The 19,515-nt window shown below is 44.3% G+C and overlaps 3 protein-coding genes across 3 annotated transcripts in view; all 3 read left to right on the top strand.

Annotated features, from left to right (window-relative positions):
- Positions 1 to 19,515, top strand: part of LOC145335633 (uncharacterized) — a 198,718-nt gene that overhangs the window by 75,315 nt on the left and 103,888 nt on the right.
- LOC145363619 (uncharacterized) overlaps positions 1 to 19,515 on the top strand; it is a 51,094-nt gene that overhangs the window by 15,614 nt on the left and 15,965 nt on the right. Inside the window, 2 exon segments of the mRNA XM_080218802.1 lie at positions 72 to 680; positions 15,037 to 15,907. Of these exon segments, the coding sequence (XP_080074928.1) occupies positions 72 to 680; positions 15,037 to 15,907 (1,480 nt within the window).
- LOC145363499 (uncharacterized) lies at positions 9,151 to 10,344 on the top strand. Its single transcript, XM_080218695.1, has one exon. It carries the CDS (start codon positions 9,151 to 9,153, stop codon positions 10,075 to 10,077), a length of 927 nt encoding a protein of 308 aa, XP_080074821.1. The 3' UTR covers positions 10,078 to 10,344.

The raw sequence follows: 19,515 nt of genomic DNA, 5'->3' as shown, positions 1-19,515 counted from the left end.
TCATCGGCGTAGCCACACTGGAGAGGGGCCATTCATCTGCTCTCAGTGTGGGGAGGGGTTCATTCGGTTCCGCCACCTGCAGTCACACCAGCGAGTTCACACTGGAGAGAAACCTTTCACCTGCTCTCAGTGTGGGAAGGGATTCACTCAGTCATCCAACCTGCTGACACACCAGCGAGTTCACACTGGGGAGAGACCATTCACTTGCTCTCAATGTGGAAAGGGATTCAATCAGTTATCCATTCTGCAGACACACCAGCGAATTCACACTGGGGAGAGGCCATTCACCTGCTCTCACTGTGGGAAGGGATTCACTCAGCCATCCAACCTGCGGACACACCAGCGAGTTCACACTGGGGAGAGGCCATTCACCTGCTCTCAGTGTGGGAAGGGATTCACTGACTCATCCAGACTGCGGAGACACCAGCGAGTTCACACTGGGGAGAGGCCGTTCACCTGCTCTCAGTGTGAGAAGGGATTCAACCAGTTATCCAATCTGCGGACACACCAGCGAATTCACACTGGGGAGAGACCCTTCACCTGCTCTCAGTGTGGGAAAGGATTCACTGTGTTATCCACTTTACAGAAACACCAGCGAGTTCACACTGGGGAGAGACCATTACCCTGATCTGAGTGTGGAAAGGGATTCACTCGACTGTCCCACTTGCTGAGACATCAGCGTGGTCACACTGGGGAGAAACCATTCAGCTGCTCTGCATTGGGAAGGGATTCAGTGATTCAACCAGCCTGTGGAGACACCAGTGTGTTCACACTGGGGAGAAACCATTCACCAGCTCAGTGTATAGAAAGGGTTCAGAATTTCATCCCAGCTGCTGAGACACCAACAAGTTCACGAGTGATATTCGGGGTTGGATTCTGCTGTTACTGTTTCAGCTCTCAGTTACATCCAGGACTGCATTTTGTTCATTCTCACAGCTGGTGAATGGGGAGGGTTTCTTTCTGCTGGACTGGCCGGTCTCATGGCTTTGCCTCCAGTGGGCTGATGCTCTTTGAGCTTTGTTGCGATTGCCTGATTTCAGATTTAACAACAATCACAGAGTGACAGGGTGTTAGGAAGGTCAGAGATATTTAGTCAGTATTTCTGTTTGAAACCCCCCAGATGCCCATCCAATTTCCTTTGTAATTGATTGTTTCCACTTCCTCCACCCCTCGTAGGGAGTGGGTTCCAAGTCAATACCATTCGCTGCAGCAAAATATTCTTCCTCACATTCCTCCCCCTGCATCTCTGACTCAAAACCTTAAATCTGTGTCCCCCCTCGTCCTTGTCCCATCAGCGAATGGGAACGACTTTTCTTTGTCCACCTTATGTAAACCCGTCAGAATCTTATCCACCTCTATCAAATCTCCCCTCAACCTCCTTTGCTCCAAGGGGAACAACCCCAGCCTGACATTGACAATAAAGAACAAACTAACAGAATATGTTAATACCTGAAATCAAATGGGAATGTAGAATTTCTGTTTTAAAGAGATTGTGAATATATTGTCCTGGACAATAATGAAATTGGGATAACTCACCTTGGGTGTGGTTGAATGGAATGTATCAATCTGGTATCCACCTACAGTTAGTGAAAGTCTGCAATGTGGAGCTGGAAATCCCTCCAGTAGCAGCGTGGGTGTATTTACAGGCATTGTAGCAGTTCAGGAAGGCAGTGTTGGGGTTGACCGTGGCCGAGGCAGCTACATACAGACACATATTCTAATTGAAGGACTGCAGATTGAATGTGAGGCATTATGGGACTGGACTGTCTTGACCACATTCCTGTGACAGCTCAGTTTCTGCAATTACAGACCATTAAAGCTGCTTAGCAGAGCCCCAACAGAGGACCTGGTGAGAATATTTACTCAGAATGAGTTGGAATTAAACTTATCCCAGGACCGGCTGGTGTTCAGTGGCTGAGATACCCAAATCTGTAAAAAATGGGGGTCTGACCAATCAACAAACAGTGGTAGATAGTTGGTTAAGAAATTAAGAAGTGTTCTCAGGGATTGTTTAATTTATCTTAAATTTGTGATAAAAACGGTGACTGATTTTTGACCCGATAGTCAGTGAAGTGACGGTATACTCCAAGTAGCACTGGACTGAAAAGTGGATCCTCTGAGAGTAGATCGTAATGGTTATTATCTTACCCCATCATGGCCAGTGAAAAATCGAGTGGGTACCGGACAGGTCTCTTACCTGCCATTTGGAAAGTAAGAACACAAAACCTATCGATAAAACAGTTCGAGAATAGAGCCATTTCGAGTCTGGATGACACTTCAGAAGAGCTCTGATAAAGGGTCATCCAGACTCGAGACATTGACTCTATTCTTTCTCCACAGATGCTGTCAGACCTGCTGAGATTTTCCAGCATTTGCAGTATTTCACTTTTATGATAAAATGAGATTTGGAATCCCCACGACCCTCCCCCAAACAGAGGGAGTGGTGGGAGAGGAAAAAAAGGATAAGAATGAAGAAGTCTGGGTTCTGATTCTCCGAGCCCATGTAGAATTAACAAAATGAGTGAATCAGTTTATAAAGCACAAAAGTTACCATCCCTAACTATAACTGATCAAATTACAATAATTAGGTTGAGGAATGTAACAAAAAAATGAATAGATGAAGTTTAAAATCAAGTTTGTTTTGTTGTTAGAAAGTTTTTTTGAAATTATGTAAAATGCCATAATTGAGTGCCAAGTTTTTTCTGCTCACTCCCCACCCCTTTAGGCTCTGTAGAAAAGTTAACCCTTTCAGCAGTCAGTTGATTTGTTTTAAATCACTCAGAAACTCGTGTCTATTTTAGTTTATAATTGTGGATTTATTCAAACCAGTTAAATCTGGAAATTTTAAATGTAGCCTGGAGGAATTTGGAAGAACTGTGAGAATTCTCTTGTTGTCACCTCAACCCCAGATAAAGACAAAAATTTTACAGGTGGTAATGGTAACTCAATAAACTGTTTGTTGATTGAATCAGGCTTGAGTGTTGAATGATTCTTCTGAGTTCATTGCCCCCAACACACTGGGTACATTACCACTGGAGAGCAGGTATTGCCAAAACCTTCAGACAATACAAAGACTCACGAAAGCCAGTGTCCCAGTTTAAAGACTTATCTTTTATTTGACCAATGATCGAAGGGAAACATTATTGGACAGTGTAATACCTCTCTAGAAGAGAAGCATCCTGATCTCTGCAATAACTCTGTCATAAAATGCTTTCGATAGATCAATTCTACATTCTTCATGTCAAATTCTCCCACCTTTCATTAGGTATGAACCAATCATTTTTAACACAAAAAATTGTTAATTACATGTCATATACTTTAGCCAATTGCATTTTATCCTCTGACACAATGGGGTTTAATTTGTCCATAGAATCAGGACACTTCCTCCCCCTATTGCTGACTCCGCTTCCTCTATTGCTTAGCAACCCCGGATGCTTAGCTATAAAGATCAAAGTTACTGTTCCCACTGGCTCTCACTCTGCCACCAGACAAATGCAAATTTTCATGTCTGAGAAGGCACTGTCTTATCTGGACAGTGTGAATGAATCCTATTCGTGAAGCTGCCTTGAAAACCTTTCTGTTAGAAACTTCACTGGCAAGTGTTGGCAAATTCTGTGGCTTCATTGTTCTGAAGAATGTAGCCTGTCTGTAAGTGTCCCTGTACCATCATGCCTTGCAGCAGCCTGCCTTTGGCTAAAGGTTACAATTGATTTAAAATACAGCTAACATCCATTTTAAATCAGAAAATTCATGTTTAAATCAAAATTACTTGTTTAAAACTCTGAATTACAAGTAAATCAGAATTACTTGATTAAATCTCTTACTGTATTCGCATATGCAGACTGTTCCCTTGTTAGCTTCTAAGTCATTTAACTCAATGCTGGTAGTGTCTGAAATGCCTAATGGTTTAAAATTTCTCAAACTTATTAGGAATTTTCTCCAACAGCTTGCCATTGCAGAGCTCGGAGTACAGCACTTGTTTCGGCTGTCTTATGTGGGGCTTGAGGACAATGTGACCTGCCCATTGCAGCTGGTCTAGTTGATCAGTGCCTCGCTACTGGGCATATTGGCCCAGGAGAGGACACTCACATTGGTATGCCTATCCTACCGGTGGATTTGTAGGATTTTGTGGAGGAAACGTTGGTGACATCTCTCCAGGGATTTGAGGTGTCTGCTGTTCACTGTCCATGTTTCTGATGGATACAGGAGGGCGGGGACCACAGCTGCTCTGGTGAGAAGGTTCCACATTCTCACCACTTTGAGTAAAGAAGTTCCTTCTGAATTCCCCATTTGATTTCTTGGTGATATCTTTGATTGATATCCTCTAGTTTTGCTCTTCCTTACCAATGGAAATACCCTATCTTATTCAGCTAACTCATTTGGTCTTTCTAGAATCTCCCCAGATTCCACCCAGCTGGTACATTCAGATCATTAAAAACTGACCACGTGAAAACATTTCTCTCTTCCAGAAAAAAACTACTGCTGTTAGGCCAAATTCTGGAACAAGATATTTGTCTACAATCAGAAAATATCAGATCAAGTGAAGAGTTTGAAGTTGCCATGGGGACTTTGAGGAAGTGAATTCAGCCACAAAGAGACACCTCCCTGAAGCAGAACTACTACTGAGCTAAAATCAAACAACCTGAGACACAAACCTGTCATCAGTGAGCAAATGTAGTTGTTATCGCCAAAACCAGGATCACTGAAAACGGTCCTCCCCCTCTCCTTTCCCTCTCCTGTGAGATAAGGGAATGCTGGTGTGTGAGATTAGCCATGACTTCTGCACCGTCATGATCCACAGCACTTACTCCAAGTTTATTTGCCCAATTGAAGGAATACTGTACATTTGAGTAAAGTCATTGTTAAAGCAGGGTGTTATTTGCAAGCATCATGGATTCAGAGAATTAGCTTGGAATGGGAATAAAAATGAATTTAATTTGAACGGCCATGAGTTTCAGTTTGAAATAAGTTCAAACTGTACTAAAATGTGAAAGGAATGTATTTGGGTTTGAAATTATATTGTTCAAGGTAAGAATTGTGAAGGCCAATTTGTTCCCAAAACATAAAGATAAGGCTGCAGTTTGGCAGCAAACCAGTTTCAACTTTCCAAAATATTTGAGTTAAAATTGTTGAGATTGGTCAACAAGACGTTCCACGAAGTGTTTCTTTCAACTTTGATTAAGTAGCAAATATTGGAAATTGGAATTGGCATTTAAAAAAAGATAGACAAACGAATTGAAAGTTAATTGTTATAAATCCCCACACAACCTTTGTTTTCATTAATGTAACTTATGATTGGACATATTAATTCACTGGCATCTTGGCCAGAGCCAGATGGATTGGTTGTGTTTTTTTTAAACAGGTGATGCTGGTCTCCAGGTCCCAGTGAAGTCAGCAGTTTTGAGAATTAAAGCAGAGAACAAAAGACTTTACCTTTCAGAAAACTACCAAGCCTGCCTTTGATATTGGAATTGATAAATATCTGATATGAATTGTTGTTTCAAGCATTTAAAATGGAAATTACCTGATGCTTAAGGGAAATAACAATGCTGATAATGCCTTGAATCAAACAGAAATGTTCAGTTTCTGTTTACAGATATTATGAGAATATTTCATGATTTATTTGACTCTAAACAACCTCCAGAACTCCTGAAAGTGTAGTTTAAAGCAATCCATATATTGGAGTGTTTATGAGCATTTGAGTGAAAGTGAAGTCTAGGTGAGATGAATGAGTGACAGGTTTCTCTTGGAGATATTTGTTTCTTTGCCTATGAACTATTTGAGAGAACTGAATTTGATCATCTGGATACCATTTGAGACATTGGGACTGTAGAGGAGGAAGTAAGCAAAGACATTGAGATGAAGAACCCCTTTAACACTCACTTTTGACTTTCCTCTGAAGATTCTGACAGAATTATTGAATGGGGCATCCTTTGTAAAACAGTGGAATTCAGGATGATGAAAGTGACTGATAAAATACACAGCACAGTCCCAAAAAACCTGATTAACCTTCCACAAATGCAAAACATTGATTTGGGGGGAGGGCAGAGAGATGCAAATAAGCATGACAAAGAACACTGTTTACAATAAAATGAGTGACAACATTTAGCAGGGAGGGAAAATGTGTGAAGATGGCTTATGAAGGTGAGACTCCAACAGAGCATTGAAGAAGGAATTCGAAGACTGATGTGAGATTGCAGAAGTAATTTGTAAATTGGGAATGAACTAACATCTGAGAGTACACGGTGCAGTTGCACTGAAGAATGAAGGGTGGCATGGTAGCACAGTGGTTAGCACTGCTGCCTCACAGCACCAGTGATCCGGGTTCAATTATGGCCTTGAGTGACTGTCTGTGCGGAATTTGCAAGTTCTCCCCAAGTCTGCGTGGGTTTCCTCTGGGTGCTCTGGTTTCCTCCCACAGTCCAAAGATGTGTGCACTTGTTTGATTGGCCATGGTAAATTGCCCCTTAGAATCAGGGGGACGAGCAGGGTAAATAAGTGGTGTTATGGGGATAGGATCTGGATGAGATTGTGGTCAATGTAGACTCGATGGGCCAAATGGCCTCATTCTGCATTGGATTGATTCTAGGATTCTAATGGAACTTGCTCAGCTACTTGACAAACAGCCTGGCATAAAATGGTAATATGGCCTGAAAAGTGAGAAATGATTTTGAAATGATAAAGGCACATACACATACACATACTCCATAGATAAACTGACTGTAAGACAATATTAAAGTAAATGGAATTTTGGATTGGGGCAAATGAAGACAAGGGACAAATAATACTTAATAAGAATTAATTACAAGTTGGATACTGGTGAAGGGACAGCTTGTGAATTTTATTAAGTCTATGCAATTTATACAGCAATTATATGTTATCACAGCTTTTATATCCAATTATACCACTTCAATTATATCTAAAATTAGTTGTGAGAAGAAGATTGCAAAGGGAAAGGAAGTTGGCTACCTTGGACTGGGCCAATGACCAAAAGGGGGCAAATGTCAGAATGAATGAATAGATTTAGTAAAAGGGATGATCGATGTATTAGAGTAAAATCACTTGTTAGTCAACTGCTCCACATCAAGGTTCTAATATCAACAAGGCTGTTTACTTGTTTGAGGAACAAACAGTTTCTAGCTGACAGGCAAATTTTTGGGTGTGGATTTAATAATAAACCTACATAGGCAAGATCGGAATTGTAGAACTAAAACTTCTGTCTTGCCTCCGTAGATTAATTAAGCATGTTCTCTCCAAGGGGTGAGGGGTGGGAGAGTGCATGGGTGGAAATGTAAGATGTAGGTGAGGGCGATATGGGGAGTGGGTGGGAGGAGGGGTGGCCCGGAGAGGAGGCGTTGTCGGGGTAAGGGGGACAGGGTAAAGAGAAGGTGGAGATAATAGGAGGGAGGGAGAGGCGAGGGGCGTGGGGAGGAGAGAGGAGGTGAGGTGGAAGGGCAGAGGGAGGTGAGGGAAGGGCGTGTTGAGGGGGGTATATGTCAAATTAAGGACTAAGTCCCAGGAGTTTGGAGACGAACTCTTTCCACATGAAGTGAACAAACTGCTAAGGGAACTTCTGAATCCAATACAATGACTCCCCCACATGTCCTGAGTGTCAGGGCGGGGTCGCTATGCTCCCCACCCGCACTTTTCATCCCAATCCCAGGAGTTTGGTGTCTGGGCTCCGGATGAGTAATGGCGGCCACAGCTCCCACAATCCCTCGCGCTTCGGAGACCGCTATATCAGCCGCTCAGGCAGGTGACCCGGGACTGCGCATGTCCAAGGGAAGGGTAAGCTGCGCATGTGCGGAAGCCACCCTCCCCCACCTGCTTGCAGCGGTGTTGACCAATGGAAAGCGTTGGAGGACCGGAAGGACTCTGGTCCTCCAGCCAATCAGATCGCGGGCTTTGCGTGCATGAAGATTGAGCTTCAGTAAAACACAAACTTCCTCCGCTCTGGAACATCTGTGAGAAAAAGTCTTTCTTTTCTCCCCCTCTCCATTTCTTTTCTCACTGTGGGGGAAACTGGGGACTTGCAGCAACTAAAGAGAAAGGAAATGAATAAAGGGAGGCTGCAGACTCTGGAAAGGTTGGTCCAGGTCTCTCTCTCTCTCTGGAAGACAGTGACATCCTTTACTCCTTGTGAGGGAAGGGACTCACTCTGCTCTGTCGAGACGCCAACGGCTTCAGATTGCTCTGTTGCCTTAAAAAACTTCTATCAGTAAAAGATTCGATTTTGCCGGACTTTTCTTGATTAGTTGATGCACTTTGGGGAAAGCGATTGAGAGAAGTTCGAAGGCTTTTAAAAAGAATGTGAAATAAGATGAGGAGGGATTTCTTCACTCAAGAATGTGGTCAAGTTTTGGAATTATCAACTCCTCAGCCATTGAGCCTTTTCAGCAGAGAGACTGATTGGTTTCTAGACATTGAAGATATCAAGGGATATGGGTTTAGTGTGGGGAGAATGACACTGAAGTCGATGAGCCAGTTATCTCATTGAATGGTTTAAAAGGCTTGATGGGCCAAATAGCTGACTGCAGCTCCTATTTGTTGTGATCTCTGTATCCAGGATAGGAAGCAGAGAGCATGGATCTGTGAATCAGCCTCAATGAGCACCTTCAGGAGAATTGGGAGGGTGAATGTTAGATACAGCAGAGTGAGAATGGAGGGAGAGTGTATGGGACAGATATTTACAGATTTTGGGAATTGAGAGAGGAAAGAATGTTCCATAGAAACTAGAATTGTGGTTCTGAATTTCTATCCTGTGCTGACACTGATGGATTTTGTGAACTTGTTTTACAGCTCATTGAAAGAGGAATTTCAGACCGAAATCTCAAACGTCACATCTAGATCTGATAGAGTCATATTCCTTGGGACCTGAATAATATTGCCCTTTGAATTTAGAAGGAGAATTGGTTGTCTGGTCTGTCAATTTGAAAAGATTTCAAACATCAGCGGGACTGGAAAAGTACCAATACACTGCCACACTCAAGTGAGTGTGTTCCAGTGCACTGACTAAAGTGCTTTAACCGGTTACACAGCCTGAATAATTATCACACCATTTCCAGCGGGGAGAGACTGTACACGCATTGTATGTGTGGACGAGGTTTCAACTGATTGTCCATCCAAGGAAGAGGCAAGGACACCTGCACCATGGAGAAACCATGGAAATGTGTGGACTGTGGAAAGAGATATAGAGCCCCATCTCAGCTGGAAGCTCATCGGCGCAGCCACACTGGGGAGAGGCCATTCACCTGCTCTCAGTGTAGAAAGGGATTCACTCAGTCATCCAACCTGCAGAAACACCAGCGAGTTCACACTGGGGAGAGGCCATTTGCCTGCTCTCAGTGTGGGAAGGAGTTCAGTCATTTATTCAACCTGCGGACACACCAGCGAGTTCATACTGGGGAGAGGCCGTTCACCTGCCCTCGGTGTGAGAAAGGATTCAGTCAGTTATGTGATCTGCAGTCACATCAGCGAGTTCACACTGGGGAGAGGCCATTCACCTGCTCTCAGTGTGGGAAGGAATTTAGTCATTCATTCAACCTGCAGACACACCAGCGAGTTCACACTGGGGAGAGGCCGTTCACATGCTCTCAGTGCGAGAAGGGATTCACTGACTCATCCAGCCTGAGGAGGCACCAGCGAATTCACACTGGGGAGAGGCCATTCATCTGCCCTCAGTGTGAGAAGGGATTCACTGACTCATCCAGCCTGCGGAAACACCAGCGAGTTCACACTGGGGAGAGGCCATTTACCTGCCCTCAGTGTGAGAAGGGATTCACTGACTCATCCAGCTTGCAGAGACATCAGAGAGTTCACACTGGGGAGAGGCCATTCACCTGCTGTCAGTGTGGGAAGGGATTCACTGACTCATCCAGCCTGCGGAGACACCAGCGAGTTCACACTGGGGAGAGGCCATTCACCTGCTGTCAGTGTGAGAAGGGATTCACTGACTCATCCAGCCTGCGGCGACACCAGCAAGTTCACACTGGGGAGAGGCTGTTCACCTGCTCTCAGTGTGGGAAAGGATTAAGAATTTTGTCCGCCCTGCTGAGACACCAACAAGTTCATGAGTGATTCCAGGGGTTCGATTCTACAGTTATTGTTTCTGCTCTCAGTTACATCAAGGATTGCATTTTGTTCATTCTTACAGTTAGTCATTGGGGAGGGGCAGAGGGTGACTTTAAGAACATATGAACATAAGAACTAGGAGCAGGAGTAGGCCATCTGGCCCCTTGAGCCTGCTCCGCCATTCAGTAAGATCATGGCTGTTCTTTTTGTGGACTCAACTCCGCTTACCTGCCTGCTCAGCATAGCCCTTAATCCCTTTACTGTTAAAAATTTATCTAATCTTGCCTTAAAAATATTCAGTGAGGTAGCCTGAACTGCTCACTGTGCAGGGAATTCCACAGATTCACAACCTTCTGCTGGACTGGCTGGTCTCACAACTTTGCCTCCAGTGGGTTGATGCTCTTTGAGTCCTGTTGCAAATACCTGGTTTCAAATTTCACAAGGATCACAGAGTGACAGGGTATTCGGAAGTTCAGAGCTATTTAGTCACCATTTCTGTTTGAAACCCCCCAAATGCCCATCCAATTTCCTTTGTGATTGTTTATTGTCTCCATTTCCTCCACTGTCATTGGCTGCCAGTTCCAGGTCATTACAATTTGCTATGTCAAAATATTCTTCCTCACATCCTCCCCTGCATCTCTGGTCCAAAACCTTAAATCTGTGTCCCCCCCACCCTTGTCCCATCAGCTAATGGGAACAGCTTTTCTTTATCCACCTTATCTAAACCTGTCAGAATTTTGCCCACCTCTATCAAATCTCTCCCCAACCTCCTTTGCTTCAAGGAGAACAACCCCAGCTTGACATTGACAATAAAGAACAAACTAACAGAATATGTTAATACTTGAAATCAAAATTGGAATATTTGAATTCTGTTTTAAAGATATTGTGAATATATTGTTCTGTACAATAAAGAGATTTGAATAACTCACCTTGGGTGTGGTTGAATGAAATGTATCAGTCTGGTATCCACCAACAGTCTTGAGGAAATCTGGAATGAGTGGCTGGAAATACCTCCCTAATAACACTGTGGGTGTACTTACATATCAGGCATTGTAGCAGTTCAAAATGGCAGTGTTGGGGTTGACAGTGGCCAAGACTGCTATATACAGGCACATATAACTGAAGGACTGCAGATTGAATGTGAGGCATGATGGGACTGGACTATCTCGACCACATTCCTGTGACTGCTCAGTTTGTGCTACAATGAACCATTAAAGCTGCTTAGCAGGGTCTCAACAGAGGACCGGGTGAGAATATTTACTTAGAATGAGTTAAAATTAAACTTATTCCAGGACTGGCTGGTGTTCAGCAGTTGAGATACCAGAACCTGCAATCAATCAACAAACAGTGGTAGGTAGTTGGTTAAGAAGAAGTGTTTTCAGGGAATTGCTTGATAGAGCAGACGCAGCACGGTTTCATTAAAGGGAAGTCGTGTCTGACAAATTTACTGGAGTTCTATGAGGATGTGTCTAGGGCGGTGGATAGAGGAGAGCCGGTGGATGTGGTCTTTCTAGATTTTCAGAAGGCGTTTGACAAAGTACCTCACAAGAGGTTATTGCAGAAGGTCGAGGGACATGGAGTTGGGGGTAGGGTGTTAGCGTGGATAGAGGATTGGTTGTCAAATAGGAGGCAGAGAGTGGGGGTCAACGGGTGCTATTCGGATTGGCGGATGGTGACTAGTGGAGTGCCCCAGGGGTCGGTGCTGGGGCCTCAGCTTTTTACCATTTATATAGATGATCTGGAGGACGGAACCGAGTGTAGGGTGTCGAAATTTGCTGATGACACCAAGATTGGAGGAACGGCAAATTGTGCGGAGGGTGTGGAGAGTCTGCAGAAGGATCTAGATAGGCTGGGCGAATGGGCCAGGAAATGGCAAATGGAATTTAATGTTGGCAAGTGTGAGGTGGTCCACTTTGGTAGGAAGAATGGTAGGAAGGACTATTACTTACGGGGCGAAAAACTGCAGCAGGCGACGGTGCAGAGGGACTTCGGGGTTCTTGTGTATGAGTCGCAAAAACCCAGCTTGCAGGTGCAGCAGGTGGTCAGGAAGGCAAATGGGATGCTGGCCTTCATAGCGAGGGGGATTGAATATAAAAGTAGGGAGGTCTTGCTGCAGCTGTATAGGGCATTGGTGAGGCCGCAGCTGGAGTACTGTGTGCAGTTTTGGGCGCCGCACCTGCGCAAGGATATTTTGGCCTTGGAGGGAATGCAGAGGAGGTTTACTAGGCTGATACCGGAGTTGAGGGGGTTGAGCTATGAGGAGAGGCTGAATAAACTGGGCTTGTACTCGTTAGAGTTTAGAAGAATGAGGGGAGGTCTCATTGAGACGTATAAGATGATGAATGGGATGGATAGGATAGAGGTGGAGAGACTCTTCCCGCTCAAAAAAGACAGTAGGACTAGGGGGCACAGCCTCAAGATAAAAGGGGGGCGGTTTAGAACGGAGTTGAGGAGGAACTTCTTCACTCAAAGGGTGGTGAATCTCTGGAATTCTCTGCCCGTTGAAGTGGTGGAGGCTGCCTCGCTAAATATTTTTAAGACGCGGGTTGATGGGTTTTTGATAAGAGAGGGGATTAAGGGTTATGGGGAGAAAGCGGGAAAGTGGAACTGAGCAGCGACAGATCAGCCATGAGCTTATTGAATGGCGGGGCAGGCTCGAAGGGCTAGATGGCCTACTCCTGCTCCTATTTCTTATGTTCTTATGTTTAAATTATTTCATCATAAGAACTGTGAGGACTTGCAACCTAATAGTTGATGAAGTAATGGTATACTCCAAATAGCACTGCACTGAAAAAGGGGTCAGACCAAGAAGTAAAGTTTTTTCAGGCATTATTTAAATTATTTCATCATAAATTTGTGATAAGAGCCGTGAAGGACTTGTAACCCAACAGCCAGTTAATTAACAGTGTGCTCCAAGTTGCACTGCGCTGAAAAGGGGATCTGACCAACAAGTGGTGATCTCAGACATTGTTTAAATTACATCATCACTGGCCAACTTCCGCTTTGTGACGTCACAGCGGAGCCATAATTGAAACAATCATTAGGAATCACTGCTCCGCGGTGACGGCTGCGGGTCCCAGTGCGCATGCCGGGGCTGCGCGGACCCGGGAGCCCCGCCCCCACCCATTGTTGCCCTCCCCTCTGCCCCTCCTCGAGCCAAGGTTTCCAGTCAAGCGGCAGAAGCCGCTCGGTCATCTCCCCTCCCCCACGGCCCGGGACTGCGCATGTCCAAGGGAGAGGGGAATCTGTGCATGTTCCGGGGGAAGAGCCCACCCTCTGACCGTCACGTTGAATTGTTGACCAATGGGAAGAGTTGGAGGACCGGAAGGACTGTGGCCCTCCAGGCAATAAGAGCGCGAGCTTTGTGACAATGCAGATTGAACTTCAGACAGACTGAAATTTCCTCTTTTGTTGGTCAGTTGGATAACAAGCCATACCTAAAAGAGGCCAACATCTGTGAGTAAAATACTTTCTTTTTTCCCCCTTTCTGTTTCTTCTCATTCTGGGGGAATTGCTGACTTGCTGCAACGAAAGGGAAAGGGAGTGAATCTAGGGAGGTTGTAGGCTCTGGAAAGTTTGGCCCAACTCTGTCAATCAGCCTGTGGAGGCTCAATATTATATCCAGCAGAATGAGAATGGAGGGTTATTTTTTCTTCATTCATGAGACATGAGCATCGCTGGCTTTTGCTACCAAATGAACCTGTTGGACTTTTAACCTGGTGTTGTGAATTGTCTTACTGTATTTACCCCAGTCCAATGCCAGCATCTCCACATCATCGCTGGCTGGCCAGCATTTATTACCCATCCCTCAGTGCCCTTGAACCGATTGGTTTACTGGGGTGTTTCAGAGGGCAATGTGAATCAGCACATTACTGTACCTTTGGTGTCACATGTTGGCCATGCCAGGTGAGGATGGCAGATTTCCTTCCCTAAAAAGCATTAGTGATGGGGTTTTCCAACAATCAACAATAGTTTCACAATCATCAATAGATTCTTAATTCCACATGTTTGTACTGAATTCAAATTCTACCATTTGCTGTGGCAGGATTCGAACCTGGGTCCCCAAACATTAGCTGAATTTTGGATTAATAGTCTAGCGATAATACCACGAGGGAATTGCCTCTCAATGTGTGAGATGGAAACTTACAGCTTTTGGGGAATGAAAGGGGGACAAAATGCTCCAGAGAAACTAGAATTGTCTGTTCTGAATGTCTATCCTGTACTAACGCTGATTACTTTTGCCAATTTCTTTTACAGATGTTAGAAGTGAGGATTTAAGCCAGAAATCTCAACTCAAACGTTGCATCAGGTTCTGAAAGATTCAGTTGATTCATTGCAAAGTGAAGATCAGTGGCCTTTGAATCAAGATGGAGAAATAATTGTCTGCTCTATCAGCTTCATCAGTTATTAATTCTCAATGTGACTAGAAAAGCATCAGCACACACACTTTGAACTTTGACAATAGGACTAGGGGGCACAGCCTCAAGATAAAAGGGGGGCGGTTTAGAACGGAGTTGAGGAGGAACTTCTTCACTCAAAGGGTGGTGAATCTCTGGAATTCTCTGCCCGTTGAAGTGGTGGAGGCTGCCTCGCTAAATATTTTTAAGACGCGGGTTGATGGGTTTTTGATAGGAGAGGGGATTAAGGGTTATGGGGAGAGGGCGGGAAAGTGGAACTGAGCCGCGACAGATCAGCCATGATCTTATTGAATGGCGGGGCAGGCTCGAAGGGCTGGATGGCCTACTCCTCCTATTTCTTATGTTCTTATGATTGTTCCAGCCTTAACCAGTTACACAGCTTGAAGAAACATTCCCATTTGGAGCCGGGAAAGACCCTATGTGTGTCCTGTGTGCGGAAACTTAATTTGATTGTTGAACATGGAGAGACACGAGGACACCTACACCACGGAGAAACCATGGAAATGTGAGGACTGTGGAAAGAGATTCATAACCCCCTCAAAACTAGAAACTCATCGACGTATTCACACCAGGGAGCGGCCGTTTACCTGCTCTAATTGTGGGAAGGGATTCACAAATTCAACACACCTGCTGACACACCAGCGAATTCACATGAAGGAAAGGCCATTCACCTGCACAGCATGTGGGAAAGGTTTCAAACATTCATCCACCCTGAAGATACATCAGCGAGTTCACTCTGGGGAGAGGCCATTTGTTTGCTCTGAGTGTGGGAAAGGATTCACTCAGTTATCCAACCTGCAGACACACCAGCGAATTCACACTGGGGAGAGGCCATTCAGCTGCTCTGAGTGTGGGAAGAGATTCAATCAGTTATCCGATTTGCTGACACACCAGCGAGCTCACACTGGGGAGAGGCCGTTTACCTGCTCTCAGTGTGGAAAAGGATTCACTCAGTCATCCAACCTGCAGACACACCAGCGAGTTCACACTGAGCAGAAACAATTCAGCTGCTCTCACTGCGCGAGAAGGTTTAGATGGTTATCCAACCTGATGCGACACCGACAGGTTCACACTGAGGAGAGGTCATTCTTCTGTTCTGACTGTGGGAAGGGATTCAAAAATTCAACCCATCTGCTGACACACCAACGAATTCACACTGAGGAGAAGCCGTTCATCTGCACAGTGTGCGCAAAGAAATTCAAAGATTCATCCACTCTGCAAAAACACCAGCGTGTTCACACTGGGGAGAGACCATTCACCTGCTCTGATTGTGGGAAGCAGTTCCAAGACTTGTCCAACCTGAGAAGACACCAACGAGTCCACACTGGGGAGAGACCATTCACCTGCTCTGACTGTGGGAAAGGATTTACTCAATCATCTACCCTATTGAGACACCAGCGAGTTCATAATTGATTACAGTCGTTGGATTCTGCTGTTATTGCTGCTGTTAATCACATCCAGCACTGAAATATGTTCACTCTGACAGTTGAGGTGGGAGGGTCAGTGAGTTTCTTTCTGCTGAACTGGCCAGTCTCACAACTTTGCTTCCCCGTTTTTAAACAAAGGCACAACATTTGCCACCCTCCAATCTTCAGGCACCTCACCTGTGGATGTCAATTCAAATATCTCTGCTAGGGAACTTGCAATTTCCTCCCTAGCCTCCCACAATGTCCTGGGATACACTTCATTAGGCCCTGGGGATTTATCTACCTTGATGCACTTTAAAGAGCCTCACATCTGTAGTGGGTACCCTGGTAGAAGGTATTCTGAGAGACATAATCTACAGGCATTTAGAGAGGCAAGGACTCATTAGGGACAGTCAGCATGGCTTTGTGAGTGGAAAATCATGTCTCAGAAGTTTGAGTTTTTTGAAGGTGTAACCAATAAGGTAGATGAGGGCAGTGCAGTTGATGTTGTCTACATGAACTTTAGCAAGGCCTTTGATGAGATACCACATAGTAGGTTGTTGCATAAGATTAAATCTCACGGGATCCAATGTGAGGTAACTAAATGGATGCAAAATTAGCTTGATGATAGAAACCAGAGGGTGGATGTAGAGAGTTGTTTTTCAAACTGGAAGCCTGTGACTAGTGGTGTACCTCAGGGATCGGTGCTGGGTCCACTGTTATTTGTCATTTGTATTAATGATTTGGATGAGAATTTAGGAGGCATGATTACTAAGTTTGCAGATAACACCAAGATGGGTGGCATAGTGGACAGTGAAGAAGGTTAGTTCGGATTGCAGTGGGTTCTTGATCTATTGGGCCAGTGGGCTGACGATTGACAGATGGAATTTAATTTAGTGCGAGGTGATGCATTTTGATAGATCGAACCAGGGTAGGGCTTAGTTAATGGTAGTGCTTTGGGGAGAGTTGTAGAACAAAGAGATCTAGGGGTACTTGTTCATAGCTCATTGAAAGTGGAGTCACAGATGGACAGGGTGGTGAAGAAGGCATCCGGCATGCTTGGTTTCATTGGTCAGAACATTGAATATAGGAGTTGGGACATCTTGTTGAAGTTGCACAAGACATTGGTAAGGCCACTTGTAATACTGTATACAGTTCTGGTCACCTTATTCATGAGGACGGTCTCAACAAGGATCTTGGGTTCATGTCGCACTATCTGTAACCCCCAACACTTGCCTGGGTTTGCAAAACCTCACTCACTGTACTGTCTGGAGACAATACACATCTCTTTAACCTGTGATCAGTGCTCCTTCCACGCACATTGTCAGCCACTTCAAGACTTGAACAGCAGGTTAGGTGTAAAGATTCACAATCTAATCAGTAATCTGTAAACTGTCTGTGCTTTAAATGCTCTGTCTGAGGCCAGAACTCTCCATTCACCTGACGAAGGGACTAACCCAAAAGCTTGTGCGTTTACTATCAAATAAATCGGTTGGACTAAAACCTGGTGTTGTCAGACTTTTTACCACCTTATTATAGACAGGATATTATTAAACTAGAAAGAATGCAGAAAAGATTTATTAGGATGCTTCTGGGAGTTGATGGTTTGAGTTATAAGGAGAGGCTGGATAGACTGGGACGTTTTTCCTCTGGCGCATAGGAGACTTAGGGGTGATCTTATAGAAGTTTATAAAATAATGAGGGGCATAGATCAGCTAGATAATCAATATCTTTTTCCAAGGTAGGGAAGTGTAAAACTAGAGGCCATAGGTTTAAGATGAGAGGGGAGAGATACAAAAGGGTCCAGGGGCGTGACTTTTCAGACACAGCATGGTGAGTGTCTGGAACAAGTTGCCAGAGGTAGTAGTAGAGGCGGGTACAATTTTGTCTTTTGAAAAACATTTAGACTGTTACGAGTAAGATTGCTATCAAGGGATATGGGCCAAATGCAGGCAATTGGGACTAGCTTAGTCATTTAAAAAAAAGGGGCAGCATAGACAAGTTGAGCCAAAGGGCCTGTTTCCATGCTGTTAACCTCTATGACTCTATAGAGGTGCTGGGTGTCTGGAATGCACTCCCAGTGGAAGGGATGCAAGCAGGCACATTAGCAATGTCCAAGGTAGATAGACAGATAAGAGGTGAACAGAGAGATAGAAACTCTATTGGCACAGGCTTGGTGGGCCAAAGTGCCTGATACTGTGCTGTATTGTTCTTTGAACATTCTAAGTAACAAGGTCAAGGAAGCCATCTTAAACTCTAACATGTGAATGAAGCTTTATTTTAAAAATTAATGCTGTATTCATCTAAATGCTTGTGCAAACTGTATAGCCAGCAGAAATTGTTTAAACTAAGAATTTCTTTTATCATTTTGATAAGCTGCAGGACATTATATTCCGTCAAATCTGGCTCAAGAACAAGGTCAATTGTTCGATCTGATCAAGGTGAATAAGAAAGAAACCTATTATCTTCCATTGTGTGTCTTTTTGAACCAGTGAATCTTGTATTAACCAAATGAATTAAAGAATCCTGTATTAATTAGCTCCCAGTCACTAACAGATGATTGTATTCAATTACAATTAATGAATCAGTGGTTATCGTAAAAGACTGAGTTTTATTTACTGTAAAAATGTAAAAGCTTATTGCTGCGTACGTAAAGAATGTGCAATGAAGATAAATGTACTAATGTACTGGCAAGAGAGACCTTCAAACCTTTCAATATTTGAAACTATGTGAACAAGATAAAACTGTATGGAATCAGATAAAGGGATAGTGTGAAACAATTCTGTTGTATTCCTGACTAAGATGAAGGGAAAAGTGGTGTAAGTATTGGGGATCCAATTAATCTAACCAAATTGACCAATTGTCATGTCAAACAGACCCAATTCTGATGTAGGGGGATAAAAGCAGAGGTTCCAAAGGTCTTCCCTGTGAGCCAAATACTGAAGAGTCCTGAGGCCGAGTTTCAAGGAAACTCCTGTCAAAGGAGGAGCCAAACTTCCAAGGCTGAATTCCACAGAAAGTCCTCTCAAAGAAGGAGCCAGAGAGGGTTTAACCTTTCAGATTGATCACCCACTTCAAGTTATAAAAGCCAATGTCTTAAAGTGATTCAGTAAACCTTGTTCATGAATAAACTTATTTAAATTTACTATCCAGAGAATTCTGCCTTTGCCTTAATTGGTTAAACTCTTGTCTGAACCAAAGTGAATTTCTTTCCACAGTGAATGCAGTTGAACGGCCTCTCCTCAGTGTGAACTTGGTGTAACATGAGGCTGGCTGACTGAGTGAATCCCTTCCCCCACACAGCGCAGGTGAATGGCGTCTCCACAGTGTGAGTACATTGGTGTGCAGTGAGTGTGGATAACTGCCTGAAGCTCTTTCCAAAGGAGGTGCAGTTAAATGGTTTCTCCTCAGTGTGAATTCTCTTGTGTACCACCAGGTTGGCTGACTGAGTGAATTCCACCCCACAGTCAGAGCAGGTGAATGATTTCTCCCCAGCGTGAACACGCTTGTGTGCACTGAGGTTGGATGAAGACCTGAAGCTCTTCCCACAAGAAGTGCAGCTGTATGACTTATTCCCAGTGTGATTTCTCTGTATGTTAGCAGGGTGAGATAACCGAGTA

This window comes from Carcharhinus amblyrhynchos, unplaced genomic scaffold (genome assembly GCF_965287045.1).
Source record: "Carcharhinus amblyrhynchos unplaced genomic scaffold, sCarAmb.v2.hapA scaffold_39, whole genome shotgun sequence".
In the NCBI taxonomy this organism is placed as follows: domain Eukaryota; kingdom Metazoa; phylum Chordata; class Chondrichthyes; order Carcharhiniformes; family Carcharhinidae; genus Carcharhinus; species Carcharhinus amblyrhynchos.
This window is presented reverse-complemented; position numbering and strand designations above follow the sequence as displayed.